Raw genomic sequence first — 25,738 nt, 5'->3', positions numbered from 1 at the left:
AAGCACTACTAAGAAATACACAAAAAACTGTACTTGAAAAATAACTAAATAAAATTCTTAAAAAAGCACTACTAAAATTCCACTAATCTGTTCATCAAGGGGAAAATCCATAATAAACATGATAGAAAATTAGTAGGAGAGCAAATGAGAGGAGAAAAACAAATGAGAAAGATGAACATGTGTGCATGACATTCCTGGTAGGAACATGATTTAACTGTCAAGTCTGGAAGCCTTCAATTGATCTTACACGTGACATCTGTGCATTTACACTCACCACCAGCAAAATGATTTATGGCAGTTTATGTGAATACATTCAACATAAACAAATAAATGAGAAATGTGACATCTATGAAGAACACCTACAGGAAGGAAAATCATGCCAGAAGTGAGATCAGCACACACACATACACTGTTTAAGCCTCCATAGCTTATCAGAGATGGTCTGCAAATTTGGCTCTAACCTTCCTAGTCATCAATATAAAGAAGACAATGCAATCAAATATAAGATTCATAAGAGCCTCAAGAGATTTTTTAGAAAACAGAACTCCATCTCCAGGTCTCTGGAAGATGAGGTGGTGTGGTGTGCCAGGTGACCTCCTCAAATCCTGTCACAGGCATGACAGTGAACGGCATCCAGCTGTTTGCTGTAACATCCATCACCGAAGGCCAGTGGTTTAACAATAGTCTATAAACAGGTTTTTGAGTAGCCAGACAGCAGAGAGTTCGAAGTTCGAATCTTTCTGAAAGAAACCTGAACACAGATCTGTCTCTGGTGTAACGCCGAGGGGCCTGTATCCTTTAGCAATAAATAGCTGGAGCAGAGGGTAGGGATAAAGTCCTTTTTTAAAAAATGAAGGAGCTTAATGGAGACATCACACTGCACACGCATGGATTTATAGAAGATACTCCATGAAAAATACAGTGTAATTGGCAAAAAGATGAGTTTTAGAGTTACACCTGGAATCAAATCCTGGTTTTATTACTCATTGCTCTATGACCTAGAAAAATCACTTAACCTTTGTGAGTCTGCTTCCTTGATCTCCACACAAGTTGACATGAGATAAAAATGTGTAGTGCTAGCATAGTGCTGAGTGTGTGGACATAATAACTGAGGGGCGCAGGGCGGAATACCAACAGTATACGTGACATTCAGGGAAGGGAGATACGGAATCCAGACCCAGCAAAGAGAGCCCTGTGTCCACTGCAGCACAGCTGGGTCCGACGCCAAGAGGGCGCACTTCCCTCAGCGGGGCTGTGTCCCTTCCTCCAGAGTGCGGGTGGGTTGAAAATAAGTCGAGAACACAGTTTCAAACCAAGACCTGTCTTGCTTCTTTCCATTGCATATAATTAGTCAGTGATCGAGATCGATGTTTCTTATAAATAGGAAGAACCTCTACATCAAATGATAAAGGCCAGTAAAATAACTCATTCATCTAATTTCTACGTAACCACCTCCATATCACTTCTGCATGTCATCATACCTAAGATGCAGCCAAAAGAACACTTACGATGAATGACTTAATTATAAACCTATACTTGCCAGGAAATGAATTTTAATTTAATGAGCAACATAAAAAATAACCGGAGCCTGTTCTCAATAGTAACTACTCATCTTGTGCTGTGGCAGGTGTACGCACACACTGAAAGAGCAACATCTGCTCTCCTTCTTACAGATAACTTCACCCAAGGAAAAGAGAGAAATCCCTGTTTCTCCCCAAAATGCTTTAAAGGCCAAAAAAAGCACAACCAGAGTGGTTATTTAGGAGTATTTTTCTTTCTTACAGGCTTTTACTTAAGAATCATAATCCTTAAAATATTGTATTTTTCTTTTCATTCGATTAGCCTTTTTTGGCTGGTTACTTAACCTATTTTCTGGTCATCTCTCCTAAATTATAGTTACCCCTCAGGCCACTGGGTTAACCACACTTCTCAATCCAGAGTATACTATTAGTAGCAGTCTACGTAAGGCACCTCCCTTGCATAGACTGGGATTTTTTTTTATTATATTTTAATCCCCCCCTTATCTCTAATTCTCATTCTCTCCTCCTACATGAGCAATCACTTAATTTTCTGGCATCTGTCTTTCGGTAGGAGTTGTTTATTTAAAAAATATGAAGTGTTGTTTTGTGTATATACATGTTTTAAATTTTCATAAGCGGTAACGTATTATGCATAGCCTTCTTTTCTTTTCCACTAAATTGTCTTTCCGAACTGTTCCCATGATGCAGTAAGGCCCTTTAGTTCAGACCAAATTGTTGCACTGAATCCAAAGCGTGAGTCTGAGATCTCAAACAATGTTGCTTTATCCAAAAGTAACCTCCAGACAAATTAAAATATAATTGTAAGGCAGTGCACAGAAAAAAAGTATCACATTGGAGATCAATCCTATGGCTCTGAATCTCAAAAGCATAAACTATAAGGTTAAAAAAAAGAAAAGAAAATGTGATATATTTGAAAAGCTCAAAATTAAGGTCTCCATCAACATAAAGCCTGAAATCAAGCCACGACAGTAAAAAGCCAAATAACTAGCACATAAAAGACATGCTTAACTTCATTAGTAATCAGAGTCATGTAAATTAAAATGAAATATCACTTTACACCCATCAGTATGAAAAATGAGAAAGTCTAAATACATAAAATCCTGGCAAGGAGCACTCATTTACTATTGGTGGGAAGCGGACCCCCCAGGAAGCAACCTGGCAGAGCTCAGGACTTCCGGGACGCACGTTCTCGCGGGCGCTGCAGTCCCAGTCCTGAGTGCAAACCCTGCGAGGATGGAGATGTCTCAAGCCGTCGTCTGTGGCAGTGGAAAATAAGAGACAATCCACTTCTTTTTTATGTAATATAAAATTGTGCAGACTCCGACTATGACAGTATGTATCTCTTATCTTGATAAACTTTTTTAAAGCAAAGAGTCTATCACAAACTTCTGTAGAAAATTAGAGCATGCCCGCAAACCTGAAGTACAAAACAAAAGCACCTCACATTTCTGAATATTTACTGTATTCCTACAGAATCAAGGAATTCTTGTTAAATTAACTAAATGCTCAATACAAAAACCCTAAATATTTCATTCAATCTATACAATATTATTTAAGTATTATAGCAATGTACTTTGAGACTGCATTTGAGAAATTTAGAAAAATGTATTACCCTGTAGCTATGATGTGATAATCAAATGATAAGAAACTTGAGTTTTCTAAGGTTATACTGGGTCGTTTAACAATAAAATGTTCCTATTTTGATTTCCCCAAGCTGCCTTAACAATAAGCATACTAATCAGTTCCCAAGAATTATCACATATAAATGCTGGAAGTTGAACAAGGCACGCTGCTCCGAGTATGCTAAGGGCTTTAACGAAAGCTTTGATGGACCCTGCGGCTCACGTCTCACTTTGTGACGCAGTTCACACCCGCATGTGGCTCTGGAGTCAAGGAAAGTTCTCCGGGTGCCTGAGTTTTACATAAGACCATAATCTGGTCACTCTGGGAAGTTAGGAAAAACAACTTGAATTATAAATATGGAACTCATTTTTCTATAGCATCTCTAGTTTTCACATATTTTTCCAAACTTTACATATAAATCTGAAATAAATAACACTTGGGGCATAAAAGCCCACAAATACTTGCTGCCTACATTGCTCCTAAGGAACTACTATTCTGAAGTGTGCTTTAAATACAAAGGGTCCTTGCCCAAACCTACATTTTCACACACAGAGAAACATTTACCTAACACAGAGGCTACCAAAAGAACCACGTTCAGAGGAGGGGGAGACTTCGGGGTGGGAAGGACTGTGTAAAATGCAAGAGAGGCTCTGGGCAAGGATGGCAATTTGAGAGGCCCAGGCAGATTGGGACGTGGGGCTTTGTTCCATCAAAAGGTCGTTTGAAGCACAGTATTTTATTTTTGTAGTAGGGTATTGAGTTCTGAGATGTCTGATACACCCCAGGGAACCAGCAAAAGCTGGTCTCAGCACTGTGCCAGCCCCCTGCCAGGTCACTAATGAAAGTGGAGAACTGTGAGTGCACCCAAATAAAACACAGGAAAAGGCGAAAAAGGACTCCGAGCTGGGTCCGTTCCTTTTATTTCAGAGGAGCAACCTTTTCTGTACTTAGGGACTAATGAGTCATGAACAGGAGGTGGGAACAAATCACACAGTGCGTTACAGGGAGGGACAACACAGGTTTGGCTTTGTGTTCAGGAGCCAGTTCAGTTTTCAGAGCATTTCCCAGCAAGGACCGAAAGCAAGCTGAACAAAGGAAACAGAGCAGTTAGATACTTGAAGAGTCTCCTTTAATATTCCAGAGAATTGGGTGCTTCAGAGTTGGAGTGTTGGTGGAGGTAGGGGGAGGGTATAGGTAAGGGGCCCAGGGAAATCAAATAAAGATGACTTTATCTGAAAAGTACATAAATTTTTTCCGCTGTTGTTACTTTGAACTTTATCTTTTCTAAGGGATAAGAACTCCAATTCCTCAGCAGACTTTTAAAGGGAGAACAGAAATAAAGCCCAAGGAGGTCTTTTATTTCTCCATCCTCACCACTTAATTAAGAAAAGCCTTTACAGAATTCAAGGTTTTAATTGCCTTCTCCCCCCTCCAACCCCCTTCTTCAGTTACACCCACAGAGCAGCAGAGCCAGAGCAAAACAGGTAGCTGGAGCCTCTCTCAAGGAGGAAAAAACACCATCAACACAATTACTCTAGACACTATCTCTGTCCCTGCTTCCCTCCAAGTTTTACGCCCCACCCTCTCCTCCCCAGCCAGCTTGCCACTTCTCTTAGGTGCACATATCCACAGCGTTCCTAGTGCACAGACAGGAAGCTTCCCTGGTGCACAGACAGGAAGCTTCCCCAGTACAGACAGGAAGCTTCCCTGGCATGGTTGACGGGTTGAAGCAAATGCTGCGGCATGACAAAGTTCCCGATAATCTGAAGAAAAGGAAGAAGAGAGAAAAGAAAGAAGAAATGAGATATTAAAGACAGGAAAGATGGGCTGAAGAAGCTAAATATATAAAAACTTAATAGAAAAATGAGATATATTAATGTAAAATAACAGAAACCCAATAAAATTTTTTGTTTATTTCCATACATCTTAAGAACTGAGAATTTTAATTCTTTTATCTTTATGTATTATAATGACATGTAGGCCAATAAAAGATGCTTTTAGGTCCAGGATTATTTCTGAAAATTTCTGTCCCTCCCAAAATTTAGACCACAGACATCATCACTGATCTCTCTTCAACCCATAGAGGAATAAGATCCTTGACTTTGACTTGGAATTCTAACAATAAATTCAGAGTATGCTCTCTAATGGCCCTATAATAGTAAATAATAAACTTTTTAAGTAGTTAAAAATAATGCCAGCCCCTATTTATTTAATATCAACAATGTGCTGGTATTTATTCATGACCTCTAGTCTTTGTGACTGAGATGGAAGTCAGACATTACCAGGTATCACAATGAGGATATCATACAGTGAGTAACCTGCTCAAGGCCACATAAGCCTAGTCAGTGACAAAGCCAGGACCTGAATTCACTGTTTCCTGATACCAAAGTCTACCTCTTTCTACTAAACCACAGAGGAAACTGAGCTGTAGCAAGCCCTTTTAACATTTGAACACTTAACATTTCACATTTTTAGATTTTTAAAGCTTCATACTATAAAAACCCAGAGTTTTCTACAATCAACAATCCATCATATAGATCAGTAATAATAAAAAATCATAATGAGAATGACATTTAAAAATCATAATCAGAATGGACCCCAATCCCTCACCTAATACATGGGTTCAGAATGCAATTCTAGGATAGGCCTGCTACCCAAAATAAAGAGAACTACCAAATGAATGGAGACTCTGAGTAACAAAGAACCTCAGGGAATTTGTAAAATGCATTGACTTTGCCTCTCTTAATGCCTCTGTAACTCTGAACCTTCAGGAAGCCTCAGAAGTATAATTCCCTGAAAAGGGCCCCAGACTGGAAGCTAGAATTTGGACCTTCTCTATCCGTAACATCCTTCCAGTTTAAATGGTATCCCTACCCAAGATTAGTATGTCTCCCTGTGCTCTGCACCCATCACATCTGGAGTTACTACCATTTCCCTTTTTTTCTGATCCTGCATCAACCTTTTAGCCTCCCTTGCTTCCTTCCTATCAGCAGTTAAACATGCTTAGACCCTCCACAGAACTCCCCCAGCCCATATCGCCTTCATACCCTGGCTTCAGTCTCCTCTCTTCTTTAGAGCCAAAATACATGAAGGCATGACCTGCACCAGCTTATTCCATCCTCTCTCCTCCCGTTTACGCTTGAACCAAATTTACTGAACTCCTGCAGCCACTGGTCTACCAAACAGGCTCTCAAAACTCAACACTTTTTAGTTGCAAAAGTCAATGGTCTTCTCAGTCTTCATTTTACTTGACCTCTTGGTTGAATCTGAAACCATTAAACACTCTTCATTTTGAACTACTCTCTCATTTCATCTTGAAATGCTCTCTTCTCTTCCCTTGGCTCCCTAAACCCAAAAACTACTGATGTTCCTCATACAGGACTTGTCCAGCTCTTCCTCTTGAGTTTCTTGAACAAACAGACCTGCAAGAATATTGCTGCATCGGGCCCTCTTTTCCCTATGGGCACTCTCCTTGGACAATTTCAGCTGCTACCTTGATTTTAATCAAACCAGCTCTACCCTGAAGAATACCAAATCAATGCATCCAAGGTTAAACCTGTCTCTATCGCCATTCCTGGAAATGTAGACGCCATCCAAAGAATGGATGATTCACCAAGGAAAGAAAGACACGATTCCTGAAATTCCCAAGTTCATCATCTAACTCATCCTTTTGGAGGTCTCAAGACACCTCCAAATGAAAATGTCAAAAGGTGAAAGCAATATGTGCCACCATGCCTATTCTTCCCATTCCATTCCTCTTCTGAATGAATGCCACCACTTTTCACCCTTTTAACTGAGAAGCCTGGGAATTATTCTTGACTCCTCTCCTCCCTTTCGCCAATCAATCACAAAATTCTAATGTGTTTACCTCTTAAATATCTCTACATAAAATCTTTTCTCATTATCCCCCAGTCACTACTCAAATCCAAGCAACCATCTTTTTTTTTTTTTTATCTATATAACACCCAACAGCTTCTTAACTGGTCTACCTGCAAGCTGACTATCTATCATTCATTGCATACAGCCACATAACTACACAGCATCACACAAGCTACCAATATTGAGACCAATCTATAGCCAGGGCCCAATATATTTTTGTTAAATGGATGAATCTATCAATTAATCAATAAATGAATCAAACAACCAATTCAGAGCCCAAGGGCTAGCTTTAATGTTTCCTTAAAAACCTTCTAAAAATTGAGTGGTGGTTTTAGGGGGAAAAAAGTGCATTGCCCCCAATTTTGTGTCTTCGTGTTGTTGTGCTGCTCCAGATTACAAACCCTGGGGAGGTGCATCAGACTGAATATGTCTTGAATGCTGTGTGGGACCCATATTAAAACCTGCTGTGCGGGACCACCAGGTGTTTCTACAGTAGTGGTTCTCAGGTGGGAATGTTTTAGTCCCACGGAGGGTGTTGCTACTGGCACCTACTAGATAGAAGCCAGGGAGGCTGCCAAATATCCTACAGTGTACAGAATAGTCCCCCACAAAAAGGAATTATCCAGACCAAAATGTCAAAAACACCCAGGTCTAAAGTTACAAGGCATTACCATAATAACCCTAGTTCTAAATGCTACCAGGATGTCACAATAAGACAAGCAACTTGTTTATTTCCTCTGTACAATAACATATGACACATTCCACCTGAGTAAAAATTAATGGGTTTCTTCCATTTAAAAAATAGAAATAAAATTTAGATAATGGCTTAACATTCCAGCTCTGGGGATAAAATACATACATATTAATAACAAGTTCTAATATGACTTATTCATGTCTTTATTGAAGGCTTTCTTTCTCTACTCACAACAAAAAAGTACAATAACAAAATGCCTCTGCATGTATGCACACACATGCACAAGATTTTATCTTTGCTTTTTTATGGCTTTGAAAAAGGAAAAGATTGTTTTTCCCTCACAACCCCTCTCTATTTCCTCCACTGTATTTAACCAAACATAACATAGTTGGGAAATATGTTTTGTTGTCTGTTGTACTTACTGGTGTTTCCTATTCCTAACATAAAAAATCTATAAGTGGTATTCTTTATATTTCTCTCAGAAAACAAAACCCTCAATCAAGATGCTTCACTATATGAACAGAAACTGATTCTTTTTGACAATTGAGAAAGAAGAAATATTGTCCATTTTTATCCCAATCAAGTGGCCACCAAACCAATGCCAATGTGTAAAACTTCTAATGGCTTCTTTACTATTACCTGTCTTTCCCAGGTACCACAATCTTAAGGCATCTCATTAAAGGACAAAATTTTTAAAAATTCGGTAAGAGCTATATTAAAGTGTAGAGACTTTATAAAGTGAACTCCTGACTTCAAAATCTACCAGAACAAGGTAATTATTTCCAGGTCATGTTAGTGCTAAACGACGGTGAATCTTCAACAAAGTGCTAGGCCCTCGCTGGACACCATCAATCAGACCAGGGCCCGGCCTTCTGTGCAGCCTTCTAAATGGTTAGGCACTGTTTGGCTCTGACCTTCAGTGAAATTCTATCAAAGAATAATTTATGTCTAAGTTTCAATGCCTTCTTTTTTTTTTACTTATGTTGAAATTTAACTGTTAATAGTTTATATGTAATTGACACCATATATTGACTGCTAAACTATGTTTTCTTTTTTTTTCCAATCCATATCAGACAGACCAGGCATATCCATACTGGGGATTGTGGGAAAACATCTGTTATTCAGATGAGAAATTAGACTCTGCAGTCAATGCTCTTGGAGAGACTATCAAACTCAAACTTCAGCCATGGCGCTATTTCAAAAACGATCATCCAGGTTAAAAGAAGAGAAGGCATCCGAGTAGACGAGAAAGAGGCTTTCAGAAAAGGCAGAAACCCTCACCTTGAAACTATCTGCACTTCAGACGGGGGGGACACCCCTCTTAGCATACATACCCTTCAAGGGTCTGGGGTGTGGGTTTTGATAGACACTTAAAAAAACAAATGCAGCTATTCAAACATTTGCCCATATCTTAAAAGTACCTTAAGTACTCAAGTGCATTATGGAATGTGATTAACACGCTTTGATTTTGAAAAATCCTCAGAGAAAGAATGTAAATAAAAGATATATGTGTATATATATGTATATATATGTGTATATATATGTGTATATATATGTGTATATATATATATAAAATGAAATCAGAAGTATGGGTAGAAAATATGCAAATAAGATCAACATTTCAGGGGAGGGAAACACTAGCTTTTCTACCCCTAAATTATCTATGAAGTAAATGGGAAGCAACTGTTTCTTTATTTTACAACCAGAAATATCAAAGCATGAAGCAGGAGTAAAAATGTGGAAAAAACTACAGGTTTACAAAAATAACGATTGAGTAAGAACACTAAGGCTAAATTTCCTGATGCCATACTCTACTGTCCTAACCTTTTTTATCCCAAAAAGATCCCATTTGTTTTTTCTACGTGTTCTTCAGGAAATTTGTTAACTACTTAATAACCACCAGATAATATGTAAATATAACTTTCATGCATACAGAGTGTAATTTTAGCCAGGTTTAAAAGAGGTGGGAGAAAGGGGCAGATGTGGTCTTTGATTTCCAGGGCGGGGTGTGTATGTGTGTGCATGTGTGTGCGTGTGTGTGTGAGAGAGAGAGGCAGACAGACAGGCATGGAGCAAGGGGAAAAGAGAGAGAGAGAAACACACACCTGCAATCTTTAGGGAAACAAATAGGAATAAATAAAATTCATTTAAAAATAGATGGCATAGATGTAGTCTAATAACATATTCAGTGAAAACAAATACAAACTTTAAATAAACTTTGCCTTTTTACCTTTCATATTTTCAATGCACTTTGACTAAATATTCAGATAATACTGGATGCAGCAGCAACAAAATAAAAATCAACTAAAGATTTAGATTTCACTGAGATAGGCAGGTTCATTCTAACTCTAAATCATTTACTTACATTATTATTAATACACAGGGTGAGGCAAAAGTAGGTTTATAGTTGCAAGTATGCAAAACAGACAGTTTATTATTGTATTATGATTTATTAAATATTGTGTTATTCTCCATTCAAACAACTGCAAACCTCTTTTTGCCCCACCCTGTATGCTAAAACTATTAATGAAGGGAAAAATATTGCTACAATACCCTCTTCTTTCTCAAACATACCAGAGTTTAGGCAAAAGTATATGCTAAATATTGAAGATAATTGGAATGATCTTCATTTTCCATGAGTTTGAAATATAGGCTTTCAACTAGCTAACTGATGAAAATAACTTTTTAAGAGTATCTGAAGCCTAGAATATAAGAATTATAATATTCTGATTGTTGAGAGAATATCATATCAGATAGTGGCATCTACTGGCAAGCAGTAATACTGTAACCAACTCCAGTAGGCACGATGAGTATCCAGGGTGTGTGTTTACCTTGTATTTCTATAAAGTGTAAGATATGACCCCATATTTTAAGATTCAGTAAGGTTTCTGTGTGTAGCATTGACCTTGTGCTGCTGTCACATGACTGCTCTCCATCTCACATGACAGGGCTCCCCAATGATGCCAGCTGCTCCTGGACGATGTCTGTTGGGGCATTTTTATTACAGATTCAATCTCCTTACTAACAACTGTTCTATTCCAATTTTCTATTTCTTCATGACTCAGTTTTGGTAAGACCCTTTATATTTCCAGGATTAATTGATCCATTTCCTCTAGGTTGTCTAACTTGTTGGCATTTTAAGCCTTTCTCAGAACCACTTTTAGGGGAGAATTATTGCCTTTAATGATAAAGAATTTCTCTCTTAATGTAGGTAGTAAAAGATACAAACTAATACTGTTTATCTGCAGATCAGAAATACCACCAGAGTTCTTGGATAACCATATCATATATAAGTACATAACTAAATCAATAACTGTTCATTCCCTGATGGATTTATTGAGAAGGAAACACTTCTAATATCATCTTACCAAGGCCTACGTTACCCTGATACAAAACCAGAACACTACAAGAAAAGAAAATTGCAGGCCAATATCCCTAATTAACTAAATGCAAAAACCTTCAACAAAACATGAGCAAACAGAATTTAACAATACATTAAAAGGATCATACACCATGATCAAGTGGAATTTATTCTAGGGATGCAAGGATGATTCAACATCTGCAAATCAATCAATGTGATACACTGCATTAACAAAATGAAGGATGAAAACATGGTAATTTAAATAGATGCAGAAAAAGCATTTGATGAAATTCAGTTTATTGATTCATGATAAAAACTCTCAACAAAGTGCATATAGAGAAAGTAACTAAACACAATAAAGGTAATGTAACAAACCCATAGCTAGCATCATACTGAAACTTTTCAGGAACAACACAAAAATGCCCACTCTTGCCACCTTTATTCCACATAGTACTGTAAGTCTTAGCCAAAGCACTTAGGCAAGAAATGAAAGCCATTCACATCAGAAAGGAATGTGTAAACTGTCTCTATTTGTAGATATCATGATATTAAATATAGAAAACCTTAAAGACTCCATAAAAAAACTGTTAGAACTAATCGACAAATTTAGTAAAGTTGCAGGATATAAAATCAATATACAAAAATTAGTTGTGTTTCTATATACTAATAATGAACTACCAGAGAAATTAAGAAAACAATTCCATTTATAATTGCATCAAAAATAATGAAATACCTAGAAATAAATTTAACCAAGCAAGTGAAAGATCTGTACACTAAAAACTATAAGACACTAATGAAAGAAGTTGCAAATGACACAAACAAATAGAAAGACAGTCTGTGCTCATGAATTGGAAGAACATGATAGTTAACATTAGTTAATATTGGTTAACAATATTAACTAATATTGTTAAAATGTCCATACTACCTAAAGCAATCTACAGATTCAATGTAATCCCCATCAAAATTCCAATGGCATTTTTCACAAAAATAGAACAAACAATCCTAAAATTTGCATGAAATCACAAAAAAATCCCAAACAGCCAAGGCAATCTTAAAAAAGAATAATAAAGCTGGAGGCATCACACTTCTCAATTTCAAACTATATTACAAAGCTATAGTAATCAAAACAGTATGATACTGGCATAAAAACAGACACATAGGTCAGTGGAACAGAACAGAGAGCCCAGAAATAAACTCAAGCATATACAGTCAGTTAATTTACAGCAAAGGAACCAAGTATATACAATGGGAAAAGAATAGTCTCGTCAATAAAAGATGTAGGGAAAACTCGGTAGCCGCAGAGTCACCTTATTCTTATCAAAGATTTGCCCAGGCATTCCTTTTCTACCCTTATTCCTAATTCCTGCTTCATCATCTCTAGTCATATGTAGATCTCTCTCCTCTTTTTCTATGTTAGTGTCTTCCTTTTATCTGTCTCACTTCCATGCCTCCCTGTCATGTGAACACCAAACTGCCTTTTTTGCCTTTGTTCTGTGTCTTACTACACATTAGTTTTACAGGAAGCCAAATTTATATTTAACCTACCTAAACTTGATCTTCATCCATAGAAAAAGGGAGATCAGTCCACTGAGTTGGAAAGAATGTTTCTTTACCTTCATGTTAAATTGAGCTGCAGGGACAAGAGCTCAGAAGGACCTGGAGATTACTATGCTAAGTGCAATTAGCCAGTCAGAAAAGGACAAGAAGCCCTGGCTGGTGTAGCTCAGTAGATTGAGCATGGGCCTGCGAACCAGACAATTGCAGTTTGAGTCCCAGTCAGGGTACATGCCTGGGTTGCAGGCCGGTTCCCTGCAGGCCAGTTCCCAGCAGGGGATGCACGAAAGGCAACCATACAGTGATGTTTCTCCTCCTCTCTCCTTCCCCTCTAAAGATAAATAAAAATCTTTTAAAAACATACAAAAGAAAAAAAAAGGACAAGAACCATATAATTTCACTCATGTGGAATCTAATGAACACACTGAACTAACAAGCAAAACAGAGACAGACTCATAGACAGAGAGCAGGCTGACAGCTCTGGGGTGGGAGGTTAGGAGTGCAGGGATTCAGCGAAAACAGGACTCGCGGACATGGACAACAGCGTGGTGACTGCAGGGGGAGGAGGGTGGGTGGAGGTAGAAGAGGGTATACTCTATTGTATAGTTCATCCAGGCACTGGAGTCGTGAACACCTGACAAATATGTCCGTATCATTCTCAAAGCAGCATTTCTTCTGAAAAGACTTCCTCACAGCTTAGCACTTGTTGACATACTAACCACTGCAGATATGGTTTCAGTTAAAAATATCTTATTTTTTAAAGAGGGCATGTTCCTTTCCCTTCCCTCCAAAGTGAAACCTCAAAGACTGAGAGGGAGAGAGAGAGAGAAATACACACACACACACACACACACACACACTCTCTCTCTCTCACTCTCTCTCTCTCTCTACTTGAAAAACGTCTAGCTTTCCTTCCTGTTATCTACATTCTCACCAAACAGTGAGGCCCACTTAAAGAAGCCAACTCAATTACAGACCTCCCTAGAAACACAAGCTCAAGGCATAATAACACCTACCCTCATAGGGTTGATGAGAAAAGGTCATTGTAAAGTGCTTAACACGGTGCCTGGCTCACTGTAATTACTCAGGGTGAAAACACAAAATAATGATCCACAAAAACAACAGCAGCCCAAGACTTTAATTGGCTTAATTTTAATTATATCAAATTACACGGAAAAAAATATTAAAAAGACATACAGGGTCTGGCACAAATAATGTCCCCCCTTTTTTAATTACAAAGTCTTTTATTATAAAATCATAAGGACATAATTCTGTAACATAACAATATCACACTCAAGCCCAACATATGACATTTTAGGTGGAATGTTCAAATTAAAAATATAGATTATGAGACCCATATTATTACCCCACCAAACACACTCAAGCAGGTCTTAACTTCTGCCAGACCCTGTACACTAAAGAGCTAAGAGTCCACAGCAAAAGAAACAATCAACAAAATAGAAAAGCAACCTACTGAATGGGAGAAAACACTTGCAACTCACATATATAAAAAGAGGTTAATATCTAAAATATGTAAAGAACTCATACAACTCAATAGAAAAAAATAGTCCAACTAAAAAAAATGGGCCAAGGACCCATTCTGGGTCCTGGTCAGACATTTTACAAAGAAGACATACACATGGCTAACAGGTACCTGGGAATGTGCTCAACGTCACTAATCATCAGGAAAAGCAATGCAAATCAATACCATAATGATACCACCTCACATGTGACAGAATGATTATTATCAAAAAGACAAGAGACAACAAGTCCAGGCAAGACTGTGGAAGACAAGGAACCCTTGCACACCATGATGGCATTGTGCACTGGTGCAGCCACTGTGAAAAACAGTATGAAGTTTCCTCAAAAAAGAAATCAAAATGGAATTACTACATGAGCCAGCAATTCCATTTCTGGATGTATATCCAAAGGATGAAATAACTGTTGCAGAGATAACTGTACCCTCCTATTTCCTGCAGCATCACCCACCACAGTGAACACACGGAAACGACCGGTGTCTGTCAGTGGAGGAGTGGGCAGAGAAAATGAGAGCTAGGTATATATACATAAATTCAGCAATAGAAAATAAAGAAATCCTACCATTTGTGCCAACATGAATGGACTTTCAGGTTTTTATATTAAGTAAAATGAGCCAGGCAGAGAAAGACAAATACTCCTGACTTTTACTGCTTTTACTTCTCTGTCTCTCCCTCTCTTGACTGTTCATTTCTCTTCTGCAGAATCTAAAAAAAAGCAAATTCAGAGAGAAAGAGCTGACTGGAGGTTGCTAGGGGCTTGGGAATGGGTGGTGGTGGTAAAGGAACTGATAAAACACCAACTTCCAGTTTTAAGATGGATAAGCTCTGGGATCTAATGCACAGCACACTGACTACAGTTAACAATACTGTATTGTCTGTTTGAAAGTTGCAAGAAAATAGATCTTGCAACTTTCTCACCACAAAACATTTATAAACATGTGAGGTGATGCATGTATTAACTAACTTATTTTGGTAACCCTTTCTCAATATATACATGTATTGAATAATTACATTGTATATCTCAAGCTTACATAATGTTACAGGTTATATTTCAACAAAGATGAAAATGAATAAATAAATTATATTGATGAAGTTGTGCAACTATAAAAAAGTTGAGTCATTATCTCAGGTGGTAGTGTTAGGTGGCTGATTGCTGTCCCTTCTTTATTTTTACTCATTCTTTTCAAATATCACACAAATGCCAGGTTTTTTATAACCATAATGTGAATACATGTAACAGTAACCGGCCATTGCACAGAGGAGGGGCCATGAAAGAAACAATGACAGAATTTTGTGCCTCTGTCGGACACGTTGGCTCCCTCAGTGGCAAGACCAACCCTTTCTCATAAAACTTAATTTCCTTCCACTGTTTCTTCTACTTCCTTGTAAGGTGTCTATATACTACTCTTTTTTTTTTTTTGCTTTGTGATCTCAAAGAATAAATGTTTTTAATCAATAAAAATTGAGTCTGCCCTGGCTGGTGTAGCTCAGTGGATTGAGCGTGGGCCTACAAACCAAAGGATCACGGTTCGATTCCCAGTCAGGGCACATGCCTGGGTTGCAGGCCAGTTCCCACCAGAGGCAACCATACATTGATATTTCTCTTCCTCTCTCTTCCCCTTCCCCTCTAGAGATAAATTAATAATTTTTTTAAAAAATTGATTCTAAAGAAGCATACTTCTAAGTAGAAATCATATTTATGTAGATGCATCACGCACTTTAATAAGCCTCCAGTAGTCAGTACATGATGTGAGATGGCCCCTTAATATGGTGGAAATATAAAAAATGTTAGAATAAAAAAAAACCAGAATCCTATTATCCTATTTTGTAAACTTTTAAAAATGCACACATATTATAAACACTGTACTAAAATGGAAGACCTTTCACCCAATGAGCTGAACCACAGCATAATTCTGATTTGTAGAAAAGTGTCAATAATCTCATTTTTTACTAAAAATCACAAAGTTTATAGATATCTTCAAAAGTTTTCTTTTTTTTTTTTTTTAGTTTTTTAGAAGCAATGCCCCAGAAGGCTGCAAGGCAAACCCGCGAGTCCGCAGGCCTCCTCCTGCACCGGACCTGGAACATCCTGCAACCCCCAGAGCGGGGCCGGGGCTCCTCACGGTGCCGCTGCTAAATCTCAGAAACACTGAGAAAATTGAGGAAGGCCTCCACCTCCAGATTTGAAACAAATTTTAAATATTTACATGACTTAAATCTAATAATTTTAAACCCTTAACGAATCTACAAGGCTTTTCTTTTTGAGCAGTTTAAATCATCATCCATGAGGGCTTATATCTCTCACTCTCCAGTACAGGCTGAATGTGCCCTCCCCCCAGTTCCTGTACTGAAGCCCTGATCTCTAATATGATGGTATTTGAAGGTGGGGCCTTTCAAAGGCAATTGGGTCTAGATTAGGTCACAAAGGTGGGGCCTTCACGATGGGATCAGTGCCCCTATAAGAAGAGGAACACAGAGATCTTGCTCGCTCTCTCTCCCCACACATGAGCACAAAGGCAGGACATGTGAGCACGGAGCAAGAAGGCAGCTGTCCACAGGAAGGAAGAGAGCCCTCCCCGAGAACTTACTCTGCAAGCACCTTGATCTTGGACTTCCCAGCCTCCACAAATATGGGAAATAAATATCTGCTGTTTAAGCCACCCAGCCTAAGGTATTTTGTATGACCACCTGAGCTACGACACTCTCATTTCTCCTACCCCATATTATTCCCAGGCACTAATATGTAATGTAAAAAGCAATCAATACAGAACTAAGATATTGTTACATTGTTGTTTCATATATTTACTCATGAGAATGCTTTACTCCTTGATTTTAATTTTAAATGCAGATGTACAGAACATTTTATGCTTTTCTCTAAAAACAAAAACAAAACAAAAAAAAAACAGAAACATAAAAACCAAATTAAGCCCCAGCCAGTTGGCTCAGTTGGTAAGGACATCGTTGTCCCAATATACCAAGGCTGCAGGTTCCATCCCAGGTCAGGGCACATCCAGTATCAACCAATGAATGCATAAATTTGTGGAACAACAAATCGATGTTTCTTTCTCTTTCTCTCTCCTTTTCTCCCTCTCTCTCTCTTCCTCCGTCTAAGAATCAATCAATACATAAAAAATTTTAAAACCTACATTAAAATATCTTTTACTTATATGATTGGTTTTCATTTCGTGTAAAATTAATGGAATTTTGGAAGAAAATACTGTCCACCACTCCAGAATAACATATTAAGATACAGGATTAAATTATTTTCCCTTATACAAAAACATCAACTGAATTAAAATCAGTAACAATTTTTTTTATTCAGCCCCTACTATGTAAAGGGCACTATGGGAGATAAGAACCATAAAATAAGAGCTGCCCTTCAAATGTTTATATTCTCTATTACCAAAAGCTAAGGTAAGCCATCAACAATATAACAAATCATTTCCATTTTCTAACATGTAATACAGCAGAGCCACGGGGTCCATCCTTTCCCCTCCACACAAATCCTGCCTGCTAGAACAGATGGAAAGGGAAATGTCACAGTGTTCCCACCGGTCATCATACACACTCACTCATTAAAGTATAACCAGTGAGAAAGGGAAGGGGGGGGGCACGGAGGGAGAGAAAGAAGAAGAAATAAGAAAGAAAAGGCTATCTTTGCTAACAACTTGTCTGTTTTAAAGTAACCAGGACCAAAGTTTAAGAAGAAAAACATGGTTTTCTTTCTTATACTGTGAGGAACACTTAGAATTACTTAAAGAAATACATGTCCAAGTGATCTAATTTAGACCTACATCAGTGTGGATGTTCATAGCCCACCCAATACCCTCGCCAGCTATACAAATGCCGGGGTAAAATCAAAGATTGTCTTGCTTCTATGGCATTCTAAACAATTTAAAGAGCATATGGATTAAGGGAGAAGAGAAAACCATGATATGCTTATAACCTCCTGCCCCCCCCCCACTGGAAGCAAATAAAAGTTCCGTATCGCTGTGTCCTCCTTACTACATTGGTTTGCAGAATTCAGAACTAAAATTTCCCAACACTTCCTACCAGTTGGTTTCAAAATAACTGGAACGTGAAACATCCAAGTCCATTTGTTTAGAATGCTTCTGCTAAATGCTTATCTGCACTAATTTCTCTAGGAGGTGGTGAGTAGTCATTCTAGTTGCTGGCAATGCTTTATCTGGGCCTGTCAGAAAAGACAGGAAGCTGACAGACAATAAGAAACCTGTTTTTATCATCATGCGTTGTTGCAACCTGATGGGCATAAGAAGTTCAGCGCCATATTTAGTCATGTCCTTAACCCTGTTCTTTAAAGAAGTGCATGTCTTAGTCCTCAACTGTGCAGTCTCAGCATGCTTCCTTCTTTTACAACCGTATCTACACACTGTAATGGAAAAGCTACTTTGTGGCACCTTGTATAACTTTAGTCCTCTCAGGGGTTTTGCCATCCGGGTAATTTGGCCTCAAAACCAAAAATCTACCCTACGCTTAGTCTCCCTAGGCTGTTGTTGTTTTAGTCCCAAATTATTTCTCCAGAAGAGTGGTGCTCTCTCTACTACTTGTCGAAAACACTTTTTTAACATTAATTTTCAATTTAAGTGTTGGTCCGAGGTTGCAGATCAACTCTGTAACTTTTCTAAAGATCTGCAGATCAAGCCAGAGAAGTAGAGTCTGGTTTGCTTTTGTGGAAAAACTGATACAGACAAATTTGGAAAACACTACTTAAAGATTCCAACTTCCAAATCTTACTGAAAATATTTGGGGCTTGAATTGCATTTTTCTCCCCAGCTAAGAAAAAAATTTAGTACTAAAAAGCTGTAAAGTTCCCATTATTTCTGTCGTCAAATATCTTTTCCAAAACAGCATCTGATCAGTATAATGCAAATGAATTAACAATAAAGCAACTAAATTCCACCCAAGATATTCTTGTACTAAAATTCAAAGGAAAGTGCTTGGCGAAATGCATGTAAGTATCTGCCAAACCCCAAACATTTGAAAACAAATAATAACCGTAAAGACACTGCCAAGCTCCAAAAAGCCAGCAGCCATCTCTCTTTGAGAACGAACATCTACTTAAGTCCTTGCGTGTCAAAGGTCAAGAACCACCAATGAAAGAATTAATAAAGCTGAAGCTCTAGGTAAATAAACCTCAAACTCTAAACTCTGTCAAATGGATTTGCATACAGTTCATCTGTTGAAAGAAGATTTTTTTCCCCATTCCAGGGGCATTTTAGCCCCAGGATTACCTTTCATTCAGCTAGGATCACCTACATTCTAACTCTGTGGTTATTAGAGCAAATCATGGGGTGTTGAGAACTTGGCTCCCTCCATCTTAACAAAACAGTTCACCTCCCAGAGGAAGTTAATCCCTGGAAGGCTCTGTGATCCCATCCCCTGACATGTTTGATAAATATGGAAATTGTAAAATGTTCTGACTTGTTAAATTTTTTGAGCCTGCCTAATGTGCTCTTTGGCCTTAACATGCACGAAGTGCTGACTTGGCATGTCTCGGGGCCTCCGCCCCCTTCTCCACTGTGTACACGCTGACAACCCCTGAAGCGTAAATAAGTCACACTTCACAAAGACATGTTTATTCTGCACCCTGAGAGAGACTCTCCCTTTCTCAAAGAAACAAAAGTATGGCACAAGGGAAGAAAGAAGGGTGTGTACAAAAAAATGTGGTAGAAAAACCCTTAATTCTAAATGATTGCAAAGCTGAAGACCATTAAAAAAAGTATCTGGGTTGGAATAGGTGTGTCTGCAGTTGGCTGATAAACAGATCTTTCAGAGTCTGAAATTACTACGTTAGGAGACAACTATTTCTCTTTGTTTCTCGCTTTACAAAATGTAATGAATGATACACTTTTCTTTCAGTACCTTGTATAATTCTAATGAGTCGACTCCCCTTTAACACTATTCAAAGTTGAGAAAAGAAAATACTATTATAACCTGTACGGAGCTGCCAGTGAGCGGGAAGGCAAGCTCTGGTCCCACGAATTGGTCCAACTTCCATTCATCTCAAATAACTAGTCGTTCCGGAGATTGACTAAACAACGATACAAATACCAAGAAAGAGAGCCTGTGAACGTACAAACTGGGCGCGGTGTGTAGAAACCCTGCCGAACGCTCCAGGCACAGGATTCACAGGAAAACCCTATGAAAAAACCACGGAGACGATACACGAGCGAAATGCTGAGGACACACTGAAATCGTTCACAATCTACAGCCAGCTACGGTCGTCAGTCACAGCCATTCCTGACGTCCCCAGAACCGACCATCAGATTCCCAGCACTTTGGCCACTTCCAGAAAACTGTCTCTATGGGCTCTCCTGAGGCTGCTGTGGGTATTAAATTCAAAACTGTGAGAACAACTGCAAGAGTGAGAGGCATGGTAGAATGGAAACAGAGGCCTCGCGGGTGCCAAGGCACAACTTAGGAGAAAGAAAACAGGCAGTAAAACAGCTGGGTGGCAGAGACCAGGAGCATGAGGCTGAGAAGCCAAGAGTCACATGGGTATACATACTACTAAAACCATCCACGAGTCCTTTTTGCCTTTTGTTCACAGACATGGACAACAGTGTGGTGATGGCCTGGGGGTAGACGGGTACAAGGGGAGTAAATGGTAATGAAAAGAATACAATAAACATTAAATCCAAAAAACAAAAATTAAATAAAACCATCACGGTATATGGAACACAAAAAATATATGTAAGAGTAGCTATGTGTACTTTAGATTTGACTATAAATTCTTATTTATGACAACATAATATGAATGGCAAAAAAATTAGATAAATTGAATTTCATAAAAATTGAAATCATTTTTCAAATGGCACTGAATGCCTGAACTGTTAAAAAAAAAAGAAAAAGATAACGAGCTGTAGCTCTACAGACATTTCTCAGGTCCTACGAAGCTTAGGGTAGGCAGGAAAAGGACCACAGTGGCCAAGGCAAAGGGCAAGGATTTGATCTGTGGATGACGCGGAAGGAAACAAAGAGAGAAAAGAGTAGAAACATTGACCTCTCAGCCTGGCCTTGTTACACCAATTAAGGAAAGAAGGAAAGTATACAAAAGATGACTTTAAGAGAGAAACATAACCAAAATGATTGAGAATATTCTCCTACCTGCCCATCAATATCAAGTGTCTTAAAAATCGTCGTAGCTCAGAGCAGCAAGTCATGTCAGAAATAACAGTTCAGAGACAAGCAGACCAGCCAAACCAATGGCTGAGCCATCCATCTTCTCTTCAGGAGGCAGAAGGCTCTGAAGTCTAGATCAAAGCTTCTCAGGCTTTACCGGGCATGAGAATCACCTGGGAATCTTGTTAAAATGCAGATTCTTACTAATTAGGTCTGGAGTAAGGCCAGAGCTTTTGCATTGCCGACAAACCCCCAGGTGACGCTCTGACTGCATGTAGTGAGGGTTAGCATGGATCTTGGTCAGGTACATTCTGGCTTGCCTCAAGACCCTGAAGAAGTTACTTACATGCTCTAACTTCTCAGTTTCCTCATTTATTAAGTGGAGGTACTAAGGCCGACCCCAACAAACTGACACGAGAAATAAGACTATTTAGCCTTAATGTCCCGTTATTACCATCACTAGCACAGCAGCTCCCTCAGTGTGGTACAAGTTCCATTGGTGGTACGAGGACAAACTTCTAACATTTGTCATCATTAACCAATAATTTCACCGGTGTTAGAAAAAAGGCAACTGTTACTTAAACTCAATATTTTGTGGGTATTAGCACTTAAAATAAAGAATAAAAGAAAAAGTCATTTTTTAAAAATTACTAAATAAATGAAGGTACAAGCAGTACATGGATATGACAAAAATAATGAAGGTGATGCTCAACTGACTAACGTTTGGGAGACATCGGTTAACACAGGCTTAGTAAATCCCTGAGGGCGGGGGCTTGACCAGATGACCCCATCATAGGAACAGGTAATGTGAGAGTTCTGAATGCGTTTTAACCAAACGATATTCTTACCCACACTCACTTCTACAAATGGTATAACTACCCTACCATGGGTCATCAAACTATCCACAAGACTAAGAAAAACAAATTCTGTGGAATAAAGCCATTTTTCCTTTTATCTTTCTAAATTTTTATTTTTTAACTTATTGATATTTAGACAGAGAGAGGAAGGAAGAGGAAAAGAGAGAAAGAAGCTTCAATTTGTTGTTCCATTTATATATCCATTCATTGGTTGATTCCTGTATGTGCCCGGACTGGGGATTGAACCCTAGTCAGTGTATAGAGATGATGCTCTAACCAACTGAGCTACCCAGCCAGGGCAATTTCCCCCTTTAATATACAAATTAACCAATTTAAACTGCTTCCCAACAGTGAGCTAACTAATAGTATTATGCCTCCAAGGAAGGAAAACTATGATTTCATAAATCCAGTATTATGATGTTTCTATTTTCCCATCAACATTTTGTAACACCATCCTAACGTAATTTGTGAATATGAATGAATGACTGCTTTGCAAATGAATTTGTCATACCCTTTAACAACAACCATTAGAGCAAAGACAGGAAGTTTGAAGTCATATGAGTTGGAAAAGGGGCAGCATGTTTGCGAGTAGCATGGTTTTCAAAAGAGAACTATAAAAGGCTTCCTGTTCTGTTAGTATCTGTTGTCTGGTGTGCCTGGAACAATATATAATTCTTACAATTCCACTGTAGTTAGTTGGTTTTGTCCAAGCTAATGAGTAAAAAAAAAAAAGAAGGGACTACAGATACATGTCAGAACTTTACTCATTCATTCATCCATGACGTGAATCCCTTCTTTGTTGAATAGGATAATAGGCTCATATACTGGAAGAATATGTTCTCAAGTTTTTTGTGTGCAATTCGAAATATAATGGCTACACACATGATACACTTTTAAGTTTAATCTGAATTGTTAACATTTTCTCCATCACTTTCTTAAGTCTAGACAATTCACAAAACAATAAATCAAGTCTTGATTTGCTGTGTTTGCCAATTTCCATGGTGTTAATACTTCTGCTGTGGTTACCAACACACATTAGTGAACACAAAGCTGGAGAAGTGCAATCGACATGTCAATATACAGTATTTCCAATACAGATACAATAAACATAAATAACTTCAAGAGCAGAGATAATAGTAAAATGTAATAAAAATAATTATAAGGTGATGAGTTTTGAATATTTTATATTTAATTGTAAGCTCATATAGTTTAATTTTTAATGACAACCGCTCACAAAATTTCTGAACATCTCATAGTTGGTTCTTGGCAGCTGGTGGGGGCTGCCTTGAGCACGTGCTGGCCACACACCACCGCCCACGTGGTATTGCTGACATCGCCACAGTTACACCTCACTTGAGTTTTAGAAGTTAAAAATCTCTTAGAGAAATGTGGTAAAGTTTGTGTGCTAAAGAGACAACAACAACAAACACAATAATTAATATGCATTTTGTATGCAGCCTAGTTTGTAGCTAACAATAGAAAACTTATGAAACATCTATGCACCGAAACCTTTAGGAAATTAATTAATGAAAGCAGCTTTCCAGCTTCAGGGAAAGAAATGCAGGCAACAGATACTTGTTTGGGTAAAAAAAGGACATCAAACTAAGAATAAAAATACATATCTGCATCAATTTTCACATATAAAACTGGTCAGAAAAGGAACCAAAAATGAAAGAGACAGCTGCTTATAAATGAATCATAAAGATTCTGTAGACGAACAACCACTATAATATAAATGTTTTAGATGCCATCATTATATGTCAATACCAGTGTCTGAATCTGTAAAATATAAAAGGGGAAATTATAAGGAAATCCAAAGCTATTTCACTAATCTCTCTAGCCAAAGCAAACCACGGAGAGAATGCAAGAATTTATTCCATAAAATGGTCATTTATAATAATAACCAGCACTTTTAAAGATTTTCAAAAACAGGTCTGCATGCCTGGGTAAATCTTTGAAAAACTAAAAGCAGTTAAGTTGCTCTCAATCCCTTGAAAAAGTTCACATTAAAAGGGTGGAAATTCACCCTTCAATTAACCAGTTCACATTATAAGGGTGAAAATTCACTGCCTTCCCTTTAATACACTTATGTGAATGACTTTGCAAACCGACTGTAATGAATGTCCTATGGAATTATTTATTTCAGAAGTAAGTCTTCAAAGCTGAGGGAAATGTAGAGCGCACATACCGTTTATCTCTACAAGATGCAGCATATGGAAAAACTTAACAAGCGTCAAGCATTATCACACTGCAAAACCAATGCGGACGCACACAACAGGGATAAATGCAGCGAGCCTCGTCCACAAGCTGGGGCTGCTGGAAGCACACAGAAGAGTTCACACAAACGGCAACATTCAAGGGGTCAGGAGGACCGCCAGGCTGACCTGGATTTACACAAAGATCGTGTGCCAAAGGGTCCACCGCTGTTTCTGAAATACAACACAGGTTTAGACATTCGGGTTAATTAGAAAAGTAGCCCTTAAAGAAAAGGAAAGAAGAAAAACAGTTCCTGTATTGTGTTAAACATTCCAAATGAGCATTATGGATTCAGAGGGAGGGAGGGAAGGATAAAGGAAGGAAGAAAGAAATTAAAATCATAAATTAAATAGCCATTGAAAGATAAATATTCAAATAAAAATACAGTTTTAAAATATTTACTATAAAGCAACCAATTTAGTTTATTAAAAATTTTAATGTATAGCAATATAAGTTACTAAATTATGGCAATTTTAAAAATAGAACCCATTTTTGTAATGGCTTTTAGGTAAAAAAGAAAAAAAGGCACTAAACCTACATTTTAAAATGCAGAATTTTGCAGTTACCTCCCAAAATCCCCTTTCAAGTGGTCTAGTATCGAAATATGCATTATTTTTAAAGTCTAATTTTTACACACAAAGCTGTAATAAAAATTATAATTCCCCCCAAATTTCTGAATAGCAGAGGCCATGAAGAAAAATTCTAAGTTTAAAGACAGAAAAGTAGTCCCAAGGCAGTAAAAGCACTTTCTGTCCAAAGCTCACACGCACTAAACGCAGGGCTGAAATAAGGCTTGGATGTCCTTGCTACTTCCTTCAGTCCTCTGGTCATTACTTCAACAGGCAACGAAAAACTAAACAAGCAGAGCTCTTTGACGGAAGTACATACTTTCCACACACTCTAAGCGTCAAAGGCCTGTTTAGAAAAAGGCCAAACAATCTACTGCATCTTAGACATAAGGGCCAGAAATAAGTTATGCTTCTGACTAAGGAGTCTATTTCTGCCTCTGCCAAGGCCTCATTTTGTAACCTCAGAGAAGAGATTTATCTGTTCCTCACTTGGCTTTAAAAAATAAAGATGCAGCCACATAACCTCTACTTAGTTCCTTAGAATGTTGTGAGGCTACAATAAATAATGCCCATAAAAGCTTTGATCTCTTCAGGAGGGAAAGAATGAATTCTGGCATAGGCAGGAGAGGCCTTAGCGGTTCCTGAGAGAGCAGAGGTAAGTCGAGGTAGAACACAAGGAACAGATAAACCACCAACCCCTGGAAAACGCCTGTTAACCCTTCT

The 25,738-nt window shown here is 38.2% G+C and overlaps 1 protein-coding gene across 7 annotated transcripts in view; it reads right to left on the bottom strand.

Annotated features, from left to right (window-relative positions):
- Window positions 1-25,738, bottom strand: part of RAD51B (RAD51 paralog B) — a 512,857-nt gene that overhangs the window by 345,712 nt on the left and 141,407 nt on the right. The window contains exon 8 of one of the 7 annotated variants that reach the window (XM_037125886.2): window positions 4,129-4,927. The exons of the other annotated variants lie outside the window; for them this stretch is intronic. Coding sequence (XP_036981781.2) covers window positions 4,802-4,927 — 126 coding nt within the window. The 3' untranslated portion in view covers window positions 4,129-4,801. Of the gene's footprint in view, window positions 1-4,128; window positions 4,928-25,738 lie in introns of those variants that run through there. 7 annotated transcript variants of the gene reach the window in all.

This window comes from Artibeus jamaicensis, unplaced genomic scaffold (genome assembly GCF_021234435.1).
Source record: "Artibeus jamaicensis isolate MK-2021 breed Jamaican fruit bat unplaced genomic scaffold, CSHL_Jam_final contig_851, whole genome shotgun sequence".
NCBI lineage: Eukaryota > Metazoa > Chordata > Mammalia > Chiroptera > Phyllostomidae > Artibeus > Artibeus jamaicensis.
The sequence above is the reverse complement of the archived record's forward strand: the minus strand, read 5'-3'. Positions and strand labels throughout refer to the sequence as shown.